General features: G+C 43.9%; 1 protein-coding gene across 1 annotated transcript in view; it reads left to right on the top strand.

The window, feature by feature from the left end:
* Nucleotides 1-7,581, top strand: part of LOC144752250 (nicotinamide N-methyltransferase-like) — a 74,257-nt gene extending 66,676 nt beyond the window's left edge. Inside the window, exon 3 of the mRNA XM_078640256.1 lies at nucleotides 6,884-7,581. Coding sequence (XP_078496382.1) covers nucleotides 6,884-7,319 — 436 coding nt within the window. The 3' untranslated portion in view covers nucleotides 7,320-7,581. The remainder of the gene's footprint in view (nucleotides 1-6,883) is intronic.
* The last annotated feature ends 7,457 nt before the right edge of the window (nucleotides 7,582-15,038 follow it).

Genomic DNA, 15,038 nt, shown 5'->3' with positions numbered 1-15,038 from the left:
TGGAGTCACTTTGGGTTCAAGTGTTGAAGGTCCAGTCCTTCTTACCCAGGCAGAGAGGGCAGCAGGCATGTCAGCCACAGCAGGTCAGTCAAAGAAGTCCAGCGCAATGAAAGTCCATTAGTAGCCCTGTTCCTGCCAGAGTATCCACATGCACAGAAGTGTATTTAGTTGGTAGGGCAGGGGCAATGCTCCAGCTCTCATAACCAGTAGTGCCTTTAATGTGTGGGGCACTTGAAAGAGGAGCTTTTGAAGTCCACAAAAATGCTAACTTCCAGCCCTCGGTTCCAGACTCACTTCAAGGAGTTATGTAATCCTTTGTGTGGGAGCTTGTCAAAGCCCAATGAGGTGTGTAAACTCCTCCCTCCATCCTGCCCTGAATGACTCATGAGTATGTTAATGGCCCATCAGACACATCTACGCAACCTTTGCATGTGACTGTGTGGAAGAAATGCACAAGCCCACCTGTTACCCACCCCAGATGTGTATCATAGAAAGGCATCAGGCACACAGAGGCTAAGAGCAGAAAAATGGCAACTTTATATAAGTGGTATTTTTAAATTTGTAATAATAAATCAAACCTTATTATTAATCCATATGTACCAAACATGACAGGTCTATTCTTTCTCAATCAGAAATGTCAATGATTAAATGTAATAAGGAATTTCCAATGTTAACCCAGGAGAAGTAAAGACCTCAAAGTAGAGAAAATAAAGTTAATTGGGAGTGTCTCACTCACAGTATATGCAAAACTAAAATGTATATGCCCTACCTTTTACTTACGCAGAATTATGCCATATGGGCTTTATAGGGTCTACCTTGGGGGTGCCATAGTTGTAAGAAAAGGGGAGTTTAAGTTTTGGCAAGGGGTTTTAAATGGCAAGTCTACATGGCAGTAAAGTTGCACAAACAGGGTCTGCATTGGCAAGCCTGATACATATTTAAAGGGCTACTTAAGTGGGTGGCACAATCAGTGCTGTAGATACATTACTAGCATTTGATGAACAGAACCTAGGCACATTTAGTACACCATGCTAGAGACTTTTAAGTAACCTAAATAGGCCAATTGTAGATTAAACAAATGTATCACCTCTTAGGGAGGGAGCACATGCACTTTAGCACTGGCTAGCAGTGTTAAAGTATCCAGAGTCTTCATCTCAACAAAAACAGGTCAGCAAACAGTTAAGCAAAACAGGCACAAAGTTGGGAGAAGACCACCCCAAGGCTGACAGATCTAACACAGATTATAGCACATAAGTAACTTTGGAGCAACTAAGTACTATTTGTAAGTGACAAGGTAACTCACATCTAACCTTATGATTTCTACAAAAGTATACAAAGGTAGAAGTATGGATTAGTGACTTTATGGCTCATTTAAAGCTATCACACAGGAGAGTTAGATCTAAATAAGAGCCAATTAATACAAGAGAGAACGAGCTGGAGGCCTTACACAGCTCATTAATGTAAAATTCTAGTCATTTGCATGACTTGTTCATATACAAGATGTGCTCTGAGGGAACCATTTTTCTTTTCAAGTACATGTAAAACAACTTGGCTTTGATATACTATGGTGCTGAGTTTTGCTCTAGGAAGGAGGAGCATAAGCCCTTAACATGGGACATTGACGTATGCCTGGATTGGATGGCTTTGACGGTACCACTTCCAATGAGGTGCACCACCTGGGGTTCATCTTTTCTCACATTTATCCTCTTGTAGGGGCATTGCACCCAGAGACGGGGGATTCATCGTCAAAGCTAACTCTCTCTAAATATAGGTCTATGCTTAAAGACAATTTTCAAATTACAGGAGAATGGCTATACATTCTGGTGTAGGATATCCCATGAAATTCTACAAAACAGCGGGTGAGACAAAAAAGGCTCAATTAATGTTAAAACATGATGACATAGTAGAGGTAATGTTGTCAAACAAAACAGACATTTTCCAAAGGTTCCCTTGCAGAAACTTGATAATTTCACCACAGGAAATTATACCTAAAAACGGTCTGGGGAAATTTAGACTTATATTTAACATAACTAAAGAATATCAACCAATGATATTTTGAAACCATGGGGGCTGTATCATGATGGGCTTTTTGTAAACACACTATGTTGTTGCTCTTTGCTTTTCTAAAAACACTGATACCTTTCTTAAAGTTCTCTGTTAGACTTAATGCCATTTTTTTCAATCTATCTCCAAGTTTCCCATCTGTCACCTTTGTGTTTTATATAGATCAACAAAATATACACACTGAAAACAGGCTACCTAACAATATTTAGGACTATAACTTTATCAGAAGATATTTAGGCAACAATTTTAAAAGCGGGTAATATAGATGGTTTCTAAAAGTGAGGTGCCCAAGTACCAAAAAAACTGATGTCATTTGCATAGGTAGTTGCGGGAAGTTTCCAATTAATCTATATATTAGATTTCAAGGTATGGTTGAGGGTAAAATGGCTGCTGGTATGGAAGTTGGCCGACAAATCCAGTCATATGATGAGACAGGGATAATCTGTATCTGTGATCAGGAGAGCATTGTCTATGATTTGTAATATAGGTGTCCTATATTACACTGTGTCTTAAGCTGGATTGGCACAGGGAATAGCTGCTATTGGATTTATATTTTTCAATTATACTATTGTCAACGGTTAGGTGATTGATGGTCTAGAAGTTGATACATCAATCAATCAATCAATCAATCAGCATTCTTATAAAGCATGACTACTCACTCATGAGGGTCTCAAGGCCCGGGGGTGTATAAGTAGTTCAGTAGAACAGCCAGTCTTGTGGTCCTTCCTGAATTGTGGCTGTGGCAGTGATTTCCTGACAATATCCTCAGGATTGAGTGATGGCCCTCTGGTTTCTTCAAGAGTGGCAATGTTATCATAGATTCTGGTACAACTATTTGATTAAGGAATATATTTAAAATGAGTAGGTTCAATAAGGTATCTCCAGTGTGGGTGTTGTTGAAGAACCGGTACAAATATCTATATGGATATGGCTTTGATGGATTTGAGGATATCAGTGAGGTCCGCAACAGGCAGGACTTCGAAGGAAAGGAAAGCATCATGTAATACAGCCTAGAGGGGTGTTATGTTATAAAATGTTTTGTAGCGCGCTCTGCTACTGCAAAGTATCCTGGCGCGACATAGGCATAGGAGAAGAAGGCTTGGTGACGTCAAACTAATTACCGATCACCTGCATGAAGAAGAAGTTAATGGCTTTGCAGGTACCTGTGGAGTGATGCATTAGAAGGTAATTTTGGGGATTGAGCAAAACTTAATTGTCTAGAAGAGTCATCAGCAACTTGTAAGAAATGGGGTCCTTGGTGTTCAGTAATATACACAATCCTTGTAAGGCGTACCACAAAAAGTCACTAACGTAACATGTACTTAACCAAAGGCAGTTTGACATAAAAACATCAGGCTTAAATTAGAGGCTATGTGTAAAGAATGTATGCAGCAACTTAAACTGTAATAAATGAAAACACACCACAATAAAACTCTAAATGTAAAAAACGTAATAAAACCAAAATGTAAAAATTCAAAAAGTAGATCCATGGTTCTGTCCAAAAGCAATATGCTCTCCTTTGAGTAGGCGACCGTATTTTCTGCCCTTGCTCGCTCAAAGTAGATCATTGTTTGCTATGGCTTGAGGAAGGCGGTGTCCAACCCTGGGACAATGCCGGAGTAGCCCTGTTGGGTGGCAGTTCACAGGGCTCTCTAAGGCTCCAGGAGTGTGGCCGCATGGCTTGTCCTTTCTCTCAAGTAGGAGGTTGTGACAGGGGTTCAGTGTTGGACACCCGTCATTATTTTGTTGTTTGCCCGGGGTTAGGGATGGTGGCAGCACCGAGGTGTGCAAGAGGGTCCACACAGCCCCCCAAATTATTACCTGGAAAGCCCTGGAGAGGTGTTGAACCCCGGGGCTAGGAGGGGGTCCAAGACCTTCCCTATATTAATTAAACAAACAAGCCCAAGGGAGGTTGTGGTCTCAAGAGCACATTGTTGCTATGTAGACACCCCCTACATAAAATATTTTAATTCTTTTAAGCCCTAGGAGGGTGGGAACATGTGCCCCCTTTCATTATCAAAACAATCCCACCAGGACCTGGCTCCCCTCCCGGGCTTAATGTGGTAGAGAAAGGGGTGTGGTCTGCGACCACCTCTCAGCAACCCACTGTGTGGGGCTTACTGGAGGTAACAGGAGGGCTGGGGGATAAAGTTAAAATGACTCCTGAGGGACCTTGGAGGCCAAGAAGCACTCCTGGTACCTCCTGTAAGTCCTATACAGTGGAATTCATGAGAGCTGGTTGGAGGCTGATCCCCCTTTCTCCACCACTCTGAAAACATGACTATTAGTTAAAGAAGCATTAGAAATTCACTCGAAAAAAAACGCATGTAATAGGAACATTATAGTTAGGCTGACATTTTACTTGTACAAAACCTGTCAAATTCAGCTGTTATAGTTAGCTGACCTAACTATAACTCACGCCCCTGCAATGCACTGCTGATAATTTCACATATTACATCACTCATGACATGGTCAGTGACATCGCTGATGACATTTCAAAGGACAAGGCTATATGTCCACCAGTGATGGCTTCTTTATAGACACCGAATGAGTCTGAGATGTTACTGAACCCCCTCAATCCCAATATCGGAGTTTGACTAAATAGTAGCTAAAATCTAAGATGTTACCCAACTCCTGATCTGTATTGCTCTCCTGTCTGGCTGTAGATGTAAGAATAGACAGTGAATTGTTGCTGTAAAGGGGTTGATTCTTATTCATGAGATGGGAGGGCTCCCTTAGAATTGTTACCAAGGACTTGGACAGCAAGCATGATTTTGTTAGCTCTTGGATCTTTCAACTGATTACTGATTTCATTCTTGTTAATATTAGAAGTCAGGGGCCTACTGGTGCCTTCTTGCCAATCAATTACAGCTTAATGTTTACCCCACAGATTCTTCATTTTTTAATTCTAGACATGATGAGTGTTGATTGCTGAGGCCCTCTGCCAGTGAAGAATGATGACAGAGACCATGTTGACTTGTCCCTGGGCCAATAATATCTAAGGCCAATGAGGTCAGGGCTGCAACATTTAGAGGCAGTTCTGAAGGTGCAGGTGATTTGCAGAAATAGCTCCTAAATTAACATTTGGTGGAATGAGTCAACTGTCCTACAGTATGAGTAAGTCACTCATAATGGGTCTCTCCCTCCTTTTGTAGTGATTTATCCTGTGCCTGCCCTGCTGATTTCTGGTTAACCAGGGATAATTTCTGCCACCCCATTCCCTGCTTAGCCAGTACTTGTTTGAGTTTTTAAAAGTTTGAGCGGGGGCTTATGAGTACCTTGGATGTCTCACAGAGTGATTTTGGATATTAATCTGGTCCAGAAACCCCAACCAGAGGCTTTGGCTGGTGAAGAATAGTGTATTGCAAAAGATCCACCTCCCCTCCTGCAGTGCACCTGGTGCATAGACCTGGGCGGCCAGCATGAGGAGCACAAGCACACTGAAAATGTTAGCTTTATGCAATCTGCATTTTGAGCGGGTGGGCCCTTATTGTTACTGTTCTTCTGGTCCCCTGTCTTCCACAGGCACTATGTTTTCAATGCACCTGTACACTCCTAAGCATTCCTGTAATTCACCAGAGATAAACTTTGAAGGTCCTTGGTAAGCAGTGAATCAAGCTCTGAACAATTACTGGGCTGCGTGTTGTTGCTCAGAAGTGGGGTGCAGGAGAGGAAGAGGAACCAGCAGAAAACCAATCTGCCCCAAACTACTCAGGGCGCCTCAATAGTTTGGCACAATTGCTCTGTGGACCTGGCTGCAGGGGGGGAGCATATGCAGGCAAATCCGCATAAGAGCCAAGTCACGCACCCGCTGTCAGCCCTGTTTAGTTTTATGTTTAACTCTTGTGCCACGCCGCTCAGCACTCTGCACTTCCAAGCTCGAGGGAAGGGGTTGATGCAGTAGCAGTTCTGATGTGGTAAGGGTCCTCCTCAGAGGAAGCGGAACCAGCCTAATGCTGCCCGATTCTTCACCCATTCAGAAGAAACCCGCAGCTCTGTCCATTACCTTCACCTCCACTTGCACCCATCTCTGCTGCTTGTCACTTTCGATGTACTTTGCCATTTTCAACCAGTCTTGTTAGGGCTGGATTGCTGGAAAATACATCCCCACCGGAATTCGAATCAAAATCCAAAAAGCTGCCCATGCTAGATCAACCGTTTGGCGTGTAACGTCAATCCTCCGACATCCAATTTAAAAAACCTTAGAAATTCTCATAAAAGACAAAGTTTATAGTGACCTTATAGTTAAGCTCAAAATATACACACACAAACTCATGGAAGTTCAGCAGTTACAGGTAGAGTTATCTCAATAAACTATAACTCAAGTCTCTTAGATGTTGCTGTTTTATTCAGGATGAGGGATTTGAGTGGATGGGAAGTTTTATTGATGGTGATGGAGATGACTGCTCCCACACAATGTGTGATGTAGATAGAAGGGTCACTGTAAACATATCTTGCAATGACCATATTTTAGTAATGATGGACTTTTTTCACTTTGCCTAAGTACAGTATTCTCTTTTATGTCAAGCAAATCTCTAACTCCAAAGGAAAAACTCACACCAGCATTTTTAAAGGGAATTTAGGGAAAGCAGAAATGCAATGAAAAGTGAATGTACTAGTAGACAATAAATCAGTGATACTGATTGCTCTAGAGAAGTGCAGGGTGGAAAGTGCACAGCAGAGGCGCTGGGAGCAGCCATCTTGAAAAGGTTTATACATGTTTCCATAACAGCTATGACAATGGTTATCTTTGCATTACAAACCATGAGTCAGTCGACAATTAAAAACATATTAATCACCTTCTATCTCTTTGTTTTAGTGAACAATGGACTGAGAAGCAACAGATGCTACAAAGAAAAGTCAAAAGAGTCCTGAATTTTGATGTCATGAGCAGTAACCCTTTGTCTCCCATTATCCACCCCCAGGCTGACTGTCTGCTCCTGATACACTGTGTGGAGCACTTTGTTAAAGACAAGAAGTCCTACTGTAAAGCTCTTGAAAATATCTCTTCACTGTTAAAGCCTGGAGGACATCTGATAATGATTACAAAATTCTATGCAACATTTTACATGTGTGGTGACTACAAGTTTCCTGTTTTCTGCTTGGATGAGGATATTCTGAAGGATGCTCTCAAGGGGGCTAGTTTTGTCATTGAGGAAAATCACATTTATCCTCGTAAAACAGAAACTTTGCACAGTATAGCTGATTACAAATATTTTGCCATTTTAAAAGCTCGCAAAGAAAGAAAAATATAAATTAAAGTAAATAAAGAGTAAACTTCCAGGAGGCAAACTAATTAAAAATTAGGCTCGGATGAGCATCAAATGTATTAATTTTTATTTTCCCATGATGTATTTTATTTAAAATTATAACAATTTCTTTAAAATTGGAGTGAAATGCTGGTAAAATATCAAAGTAGTCCATCATGCTGGACGTAGTTGAGTAACAATAGTGAGTAAAACTGTTACTGATTAGTTGTTGCATAAAAACAATCAATAAACAAGGCTGCCATCCTAACTCCTGGACCTGACTTTCTTTTCAAGAACTTCTCATTCCTGGTGTTTTGTTTTTGGTTTTAAACCCCAAGGATCTGGATCCTCGTGCAGCAATTATATTCATAACCCTGATCCCTGTCTGGCCTCCAGTTTTCAGGATAAATATGTCAGTATTCTACTTTAACTCCATTTTTATCTCTGAAAATAAAATTACATTAGGGGAAGTTGAGCAGGGTGACCGTGCATTCATGTTTTATTTATATATTATTATGGAAATTAAGAGGTCAGTTTATTCTGCTTCAGTTAGTGGCACATGTTTAAACACAAGGCTTCAAACATAAGACTTGGAAGAATTTAGGAAGGAGGAAATGTAATGAGGAGGTTTTCTAGAGTGATCCAACGGATTCTTTCATGTTTGTGCATTCTTCTCTAGAACTAGCTCAGTCTAATCATAGATTGCTGGGTCCTGCCCCTGAGCACTGATGGGTGCATTGAGACCTTGCACGGGTGATGGCCAGCCCAAGTACTTCAGATCTCCTCCTGATACAGATTTGGAACAGAGTGACACCAATGGCCACACTGAGGGTGGGACCTTATCCTGTACAGCAGCTCACTAAATACACATTGAACCCTGCAGCTCTTAGATCATGGTGAAGCAAGGACTGGATGTGCAGAGGGACTGCCCATAGGTGACGAATAGCCTAGGTACTCCATATTTACTCTTGATACAGACTGCGAACTTGCATCCCTAATGGCCACAATGTGGTTGGGCCACACCGAGACACCCCTTATCGCCGCCACAGATGACATCAGGCGCAAACTAGACAACGGCAAAACATCAGCCCTCATCCTCCTGGTCCTGTCAGCTGCCTTCGACACGGTCCGCCATCGTACTCTAAAGACACGCCTCCTAGAAGCTAGAATCCGAGAGAAGGCCCTAGACTGGACCACGTCCTTCCCCTCTGGCAGAACCCAGAGCGTCCGCCTCCTGCCCTTCCGATCCGAGGCCACTGACATAATCTGCGGCATCCCCCAGCGCTCATCCCTCAGCCCAACGCTGTTTAACATCTACATAGCCCCCCTCGCAAAAGTGGACCGCCAACACAACCTCAACGTCATCTCCTACGCCGACAACACCCAGCTCATCCTCTCTCTCACCAAGGACCCGCACACTGCCAAAACCAACCTCCATGAGGGAATGAAAGCCGTTGCCAATTGGATTAAGAACAGCCGACTGAAGCTGAAATCGGACAAGATGGAGGTACTCATCCTCGGCCCCACCCCCTCATCCTTGGACGACTTCTGGCGGCCGACCACACTGGGAACTGCACCGATGCCCACCAACCATGCACGCAACCTAGGATTCATCCTCAACTCGTCCCTTTCCATGTCTCCATGTCTAAACTTGTCAACACTGTCTCCTCCTCCTGCTACAACACCCTCTGCATAAGGCTTTAAGTGGGCGGGGCTGTGAGGGGCTTAGCCCCCCCAGTTTTTTTTTGAGGGACCTTGAAAGGGGGCTCTAGGGGACTCTATTTTCAGGCCTCAAAGGTCAAAGGTAGGGTGTGCAGACGTCCCGGTTTTTGGTGTTACTAGTGTGGGTAATATGTCTTGATAGTGAAATACTGCCAATTTCGTTTTTCACTATTGAAAGGCTATCTTGCCTATAGGATAACATGGGGAATGCTGTGTGACATGTTTACCTACAGTTGCTGTGATTGCTGAGGAAGGGACTGTTTGCTGTGTGCTGTGTCAACCTAACTTGCAGAGGAGCTGTGCTGTGTGCTTTGCCCCTCTTAAGCCTGTCTGTCTCCAAGGGCTTAAGAAGAGGTGGAAACTCAGGGATAAAAAAGTTCTCCAGCATCCACCCTTTCATCTGCTGTGTGGGTCTCTGCGCTATGCCTTTGTGAAGCTGCCCCCCTGTGAAATCTGTCTCTGTGTGCTCATCGGCACACAGCTGGGGCGTAAGGTCATGAGGCCTGCTCTGCCTCAAACGTGATCTGCCCCAGGATCGAGTCCCTCGCGCTCTGTGTGTGCAGATTAACGCACCGCTGAGGAACTTTGTAGCGCCTGCTTTGCCCCAGGGCGTTGTGTGCGCATTGTCTCCACCGCCGCCCCTCGAGCTGTGTTGTATTCCCGAGGCCGGGTTCGCTGCTGTGAGAAGGAGCCTTGAAAACACCCTGCCAATATTCACAACCACCGGCCCGGGATCGTCATTTCCAAGCCACGCTCGGATTGGTCACAGCAATGAGGATTTCCCCCAGCAATTCGGAAGTTCGTCAGGCAGAGTTATGTTGCGTCTGGAGAGGCGTGAGGCGTCCCCTAGCAACCAGGGTTCCCTCTCGCTCATCATCGAGGAAAGGAACTGCCTGAATCTGAGGACAAGGCATTTCCCATCGGCGAAAGCAGCTTCACCAGAGATCAGCGCGGACCGCAGAGCCCCCTGCACATCCTAATGTAACCGGTAACCAGAGTTTGCACAGGGGGAGAGATTATGATCACACACGCTACCGGCGGGCCTGCCTTCTCTTTACAGGTCGCCCTTTTGCTACTTACGTGTCAGTGGTGTAACGAAGCTTGAGGGGGCCCCCTGCAAAGTACCTGGAGGGGGCCCCCTCTGACCACATTCAAGAGCTTGGGGAGCCCCACATCGTGGGGGCCGCAGGGGGCCTTTGTTACACCACTGGGGAGAGATTCATATTAAAGACTTCTGGACTCTAGCCCAATAGCTGCCTTCGCTTTCCAGTTGATAATTCAGTTCACATCTGGTTGGCAGCCCTCGCAGTTGCTCACTGTCGTCCTCTATATTTCTTGGGTCACGTTAGCACCTCTCCTGCCATGCCCCTTTGTAGTGCTGCTTCTTGCCTACTTTGTTTGGTGGGTCTTACAAGTGTGTTTGCAGCAGTGCTCTGGGTACTTCAGTCAGATTCCTGACACACCCCCAGATCACTGTTGTACCACTCACTGCTGAAACCACTATGGCTTGTTTCATAGGGAATCTAGGGCCAGATGTAGGTGGGAGATTTTGGCCATTTACCGGTCGGTAACGGCCGAATTCGGCCGTTACCGACCGGTAAATGGCCATGGAGATGTAGGGGGATAAAAAACATGCATTTTTGGTAATTTTACCGAATCGGTAATTTTGCCGATTCGGTAAAATTACAGAATCGGTAAAATTACCGATTCTGTATATTTTACCGAATCGGTAAATATACCGGTCGGTAAAATTACTGAAAATGCATGTTTGGTATGTAGGTGCCAATTTTAACATTGACACAGGGCTTTGAAAATTGGTATTCTACCATGCAATACAATTGCATGGTATAATACCGATTCAGGAGTACCGATTCAGGTGTACACCAAGACAGGGGATGCTGTCTCTTGAAACAGAGCTGTGCAAAGGAGGTGGGCTCCAGTTCGCCATTGCTCTTCTGCTCCCATCCTTGGTTCTCTAAAGACAGAGGGATTCTCTTTCTCACCTGATTTCTGGGCCTGTTGGCACTTTCCATCCTGTGCATTAGTGCAGAGATTGAGGGATAGCACGGGCTTTTAGTGGATTCATGAGTCCGGAACTTGACAGCAATTCATGATAGAATTATTCCCATCACCTTGTTGGTTGTTGTGGCTGACTCCGTAAATGCAGCGGCTACGCCCAGTTGTGGGTACCACGCTCAATTGTCATAGGAACCAAGCTATACCTCTCTGATGAGACCTAAGTACGTTCTGCTGACCCCATCTCTAGTTACACATTAGTTGCCCCAACTAATCCATTGTAGTGTAATAAGAAGGTGCTTTACAGTTGTGATATAAGGGAAAATGCTACTTTGGGTGATTCTGTTACTGGATGCGACTTCATGATTTTCTTGAGCAAACAATGCTAGTTATCTTGATTTAGACCACGCCCCTACTCGGATAGGACACACCCCTTTAAGACATTTGCCACTCCCCTTTTAGAGCACCACCAGGTTTTTTTTCCCACTTAAAGCCCTGCTCTGCATGCTCCACAGGATCTACAAGTGGATCCCGACCGAAACAAGAAGAACGTTGACACAGGCCCTCGTCAGCAGCAGACTGGACTACGGCAACGCACTCTACGCAGGAAGCCTAGCCAAATACATACGATGACTACAACGCATCCAAAACACCTCCGCCCGACTGATCGTCAACGTCCCCCGCCGCAGCCACATAACCCCCCAGTTGAGAGACCTACACTGGCTCCCCGTCGACAAGAGGATCACCTTCAAGCTCTTCACCCACGCACAAAAGGTACTCCACAACACCAGACCAGCCTACCTGAACAGCAGACTCAACTTCTACTCCCCCACCCGACAGCTCCGCTCTACCAGCCCCGCCCTCGCTGCTGTCCCCCGCATCCAACGAACAACCTGCCGCAGCAGATCCTTCTCCCACCTCGCCGCAAAGAACAGGAACACCCTCCCTACCCACCTACGGCAGACCCAGCACCTGCTCACCTTCAGAAGACTCCTCAAGACCAGGCTCTTCGAGCAGTAGCAGTTCCCCCTCCCCCAGCGCCTTGAGACCCTCACGGGTAAGTAGCGTGCTTTACAAGTACTCTGATTGGTTGATTGATTGATTCTGCTATTAAAGCTTACTGGACATCAGTTCTACATCTCTGCCTAACTCCCGGACATGACTTTCCTTTCAAGACTTCTCATTCCTGGTGTTTTGTTTTTGACTCTAAACCCCAAGGATCTGGATCCTCGTGCAGCAATAATATACATAACCCAGAGGACTGAATGGGTACCAGTTCTCAGGACAAATGTGTCAGTATTTGAATTTAACTCAATTTTATCTCTGAACATAAAATTACATTAGGGGAGGTTAAGCAGGGTGACAATGCACTCATGCTTTTTTGCTTTTTTTTATATTTATTATTAAAGTTAAGAGGTCAGTTTATTCTGCTTCAGCCAGTGGCACATATTGAAAGTCATTATTTTCAAACTCAAGGCTTTAAACATAAGACTTAGACGTATTTAGGAAGGAGGACATATTATGAGGATGTTTTCAAGATTGATACAATAGATGGTGTCATGTTTGTGTGTTCTGCTTCAGAACTAACCCAGTCTAACCAAAGATTGCTGCTCCCAGCCCATGAGCACTCTGGGTGCATTGGGATCTAACATAGGAGATGGCCAGCCCATGTACTTCAAAACCTCTCATGATACAGTTTAGGAACAGAGTGACACCAGTGGCCACACTGTGGCTGTGGCCACATCCTGCACAGAAAGCTCAATTAACTTCTTTCAGCCTGGAGAAAGATCAGGATGTGCCTGGGGATGGGCTACAGGTGATGGGCAGCCCATGTATTTCACATTCTTCCCTGCAGTTAAAGCTTAATGGACATCAGTTGTACAAATCCACCTTTGTCACATCCACTCTCCACCACCATTGACCATTGACTCTGTCTAACCATCCTGCCTCCCAAACCAGATGTAGAATCTGAATTCTGCTATGAGTTCACAGCATCGCCATCACTCGTACCCTCCAATCAGTCCCTGTGATCTAGTGGTGCATTTACATAAATTGACCTTCTTCTTTTTTTACAAAATTTCCCAAAATGTAATAGATCACAATCAGTAAATATTTCCAATTGCATAATCTTTATTTTGGTTGAATCCACTATTGATGGCTTTCTCTTTCATTACCCAATCAAAGTCATGTTTATTTTATACTTTGCTCTTTACTCTTTGTGTTTTAAGCTGAATGTTACATTAATGTGTTCTAGTTTCATGACTCTCCCTATAAGAGGTGTGGCGCTGCGGCCAGGGTGACTGACACAGGACACTGGGGCTCATGGTTCGATCACCGACACTGGTGGCAGGTCAGTCCAGCACCATGTGACTCTGGGCAATAGCTCGCTTAATCTTCCCGACGGCCCCCAGTGCCTGGATGCCTCCGGGTAGCTGTGCGCTTTACAAATACTGGATTTACTTTGCCTTCTATCAGGTGTCTAACTGCTTTCGAAACGAACAGATGAATTGGAGTTATAAATAAGCAAGGTAGTTTTGATTTGTTTAAAAAAAGATATTTATGTAAATTATATATCAATTATATATATATAAGTAATTAGAAGATGACTTTTACAAACCAAAAAAACACTGAAGTTCATCAGTTATACAAAACCCAGCTAAGTATAACTCAGATGTCATTAGCCACGTGCCCCACTTCACATTTTCTTCCTTTAAAAAAAAAAGTCAATCCTGTGTGACTCCTACAGGAATATAGGAGGTCCATTCTGGTTCCCAGAGAAGTCCCATGGTGACCCTGTGGTAAAAACTACGCACAAAGACCACAGGGCCAGTTTGCACCTATCTTGCCCCCTATATAGTTTGTATTTTCATTTTGCAAGACATAGGGACTGAGCCCAAGTGTCCTGTAATGAGAGACACAACATAAACAAACTCTAATGTCATTACTAATCAGCCAAATAGATTCCCTTGCTAAAGCAAGACCTCTGGGTCTTGTTGAACTGAAATGGGCAAGGGGTATAAAGCCCTCATAATAAACAGATTAGTAATTTTTTCAAATTTGCAGTTTCGTGTCTGCCGAGACTTACTTACTGACATTTGTACTCCGAATGACAAACAGCACACTTTAAAAGTAAATATTTAGCTTTCTGCCAAATTTGGTGTTATTCTATTTTGCTCTTGTTAGTTTTACAGTGTAAAATTCCCTTTTCAAATGGCATGGGGGAAAAGGAGGTGTGGTGGATGATTTTTCTTTTTTGGGAAGTTTCACAAAGCTATATAAAAAGGTGCCTAAGTTATTAACCAAACATTATACAAACACATGTTTCAGGGTGGTCCATCAAGCACGAGCTAAGAAAAGAGTGTGTTCCAACACAGACTTTTCCCATGCAAATTTTCAGTGGAATTTTAAGAAGCAATATAGAAAAACAGCGTGTTAGACCTAACACCCTTAGAGTTGTTTTCTGTAAACTTCTTGCATACCTCTACCACTTTTCTGACCTCATTTTTGCTGGTGTTATGGCTCTGTTCACTTTAGCACAACTAACCCATGCTAAAATGCTTGTACTCTCTCACCTACACATCGTAATATTGGTTCATCCCCAGTTGTCATATTTAATTTACTTCTAAGTCCCTAGTAAAGTGCACCATATTTTCCCAGGGCCTGTAAATGTAATGCTACTAGTGGGCCTGCAGCACTCATTGTGTCCCTCTTAAGTATTGTTCTAACCATGACTCAGACATGCCATTGAAGAACCTTTGTGTGTGGTTTACACTGCCATTCGACCATAACCTTAAACAACTTTCCAGGCCTAAACCTGCCCTTTTAATACATATACATCACCTTAGACCCTAGACAACCCGGAAGGCAGGGTGCAATGCATATAAAAAGCAGGACATGCACTTTTACGTTTTTTGTTTCCTGGTAGTGAAAAACTATTTTAATTTTGTTTTCCACTACTGCAAGGTCGATCACTCCCATAGGATGACA

The sequence above is a fragment of the Lissotriton helveticus genome, chromosome 4_2, assembly GCF_964261635.1.
Source record: "Lissotriton helveticus chromosome 4_2, aLisHel1.1, whole genome shotgun sequence".
Lineage (NCBI taxonomy): Eukaryota > Metazoa > Chordata > Amphibia > Caudata > Salamandridae > Lissotriton > Lissotriton helveticus.
Note: the sequence above shows the minus strand (reverse complement) of the source record. Positions and strands in the feature narration are given on the sequence as shown.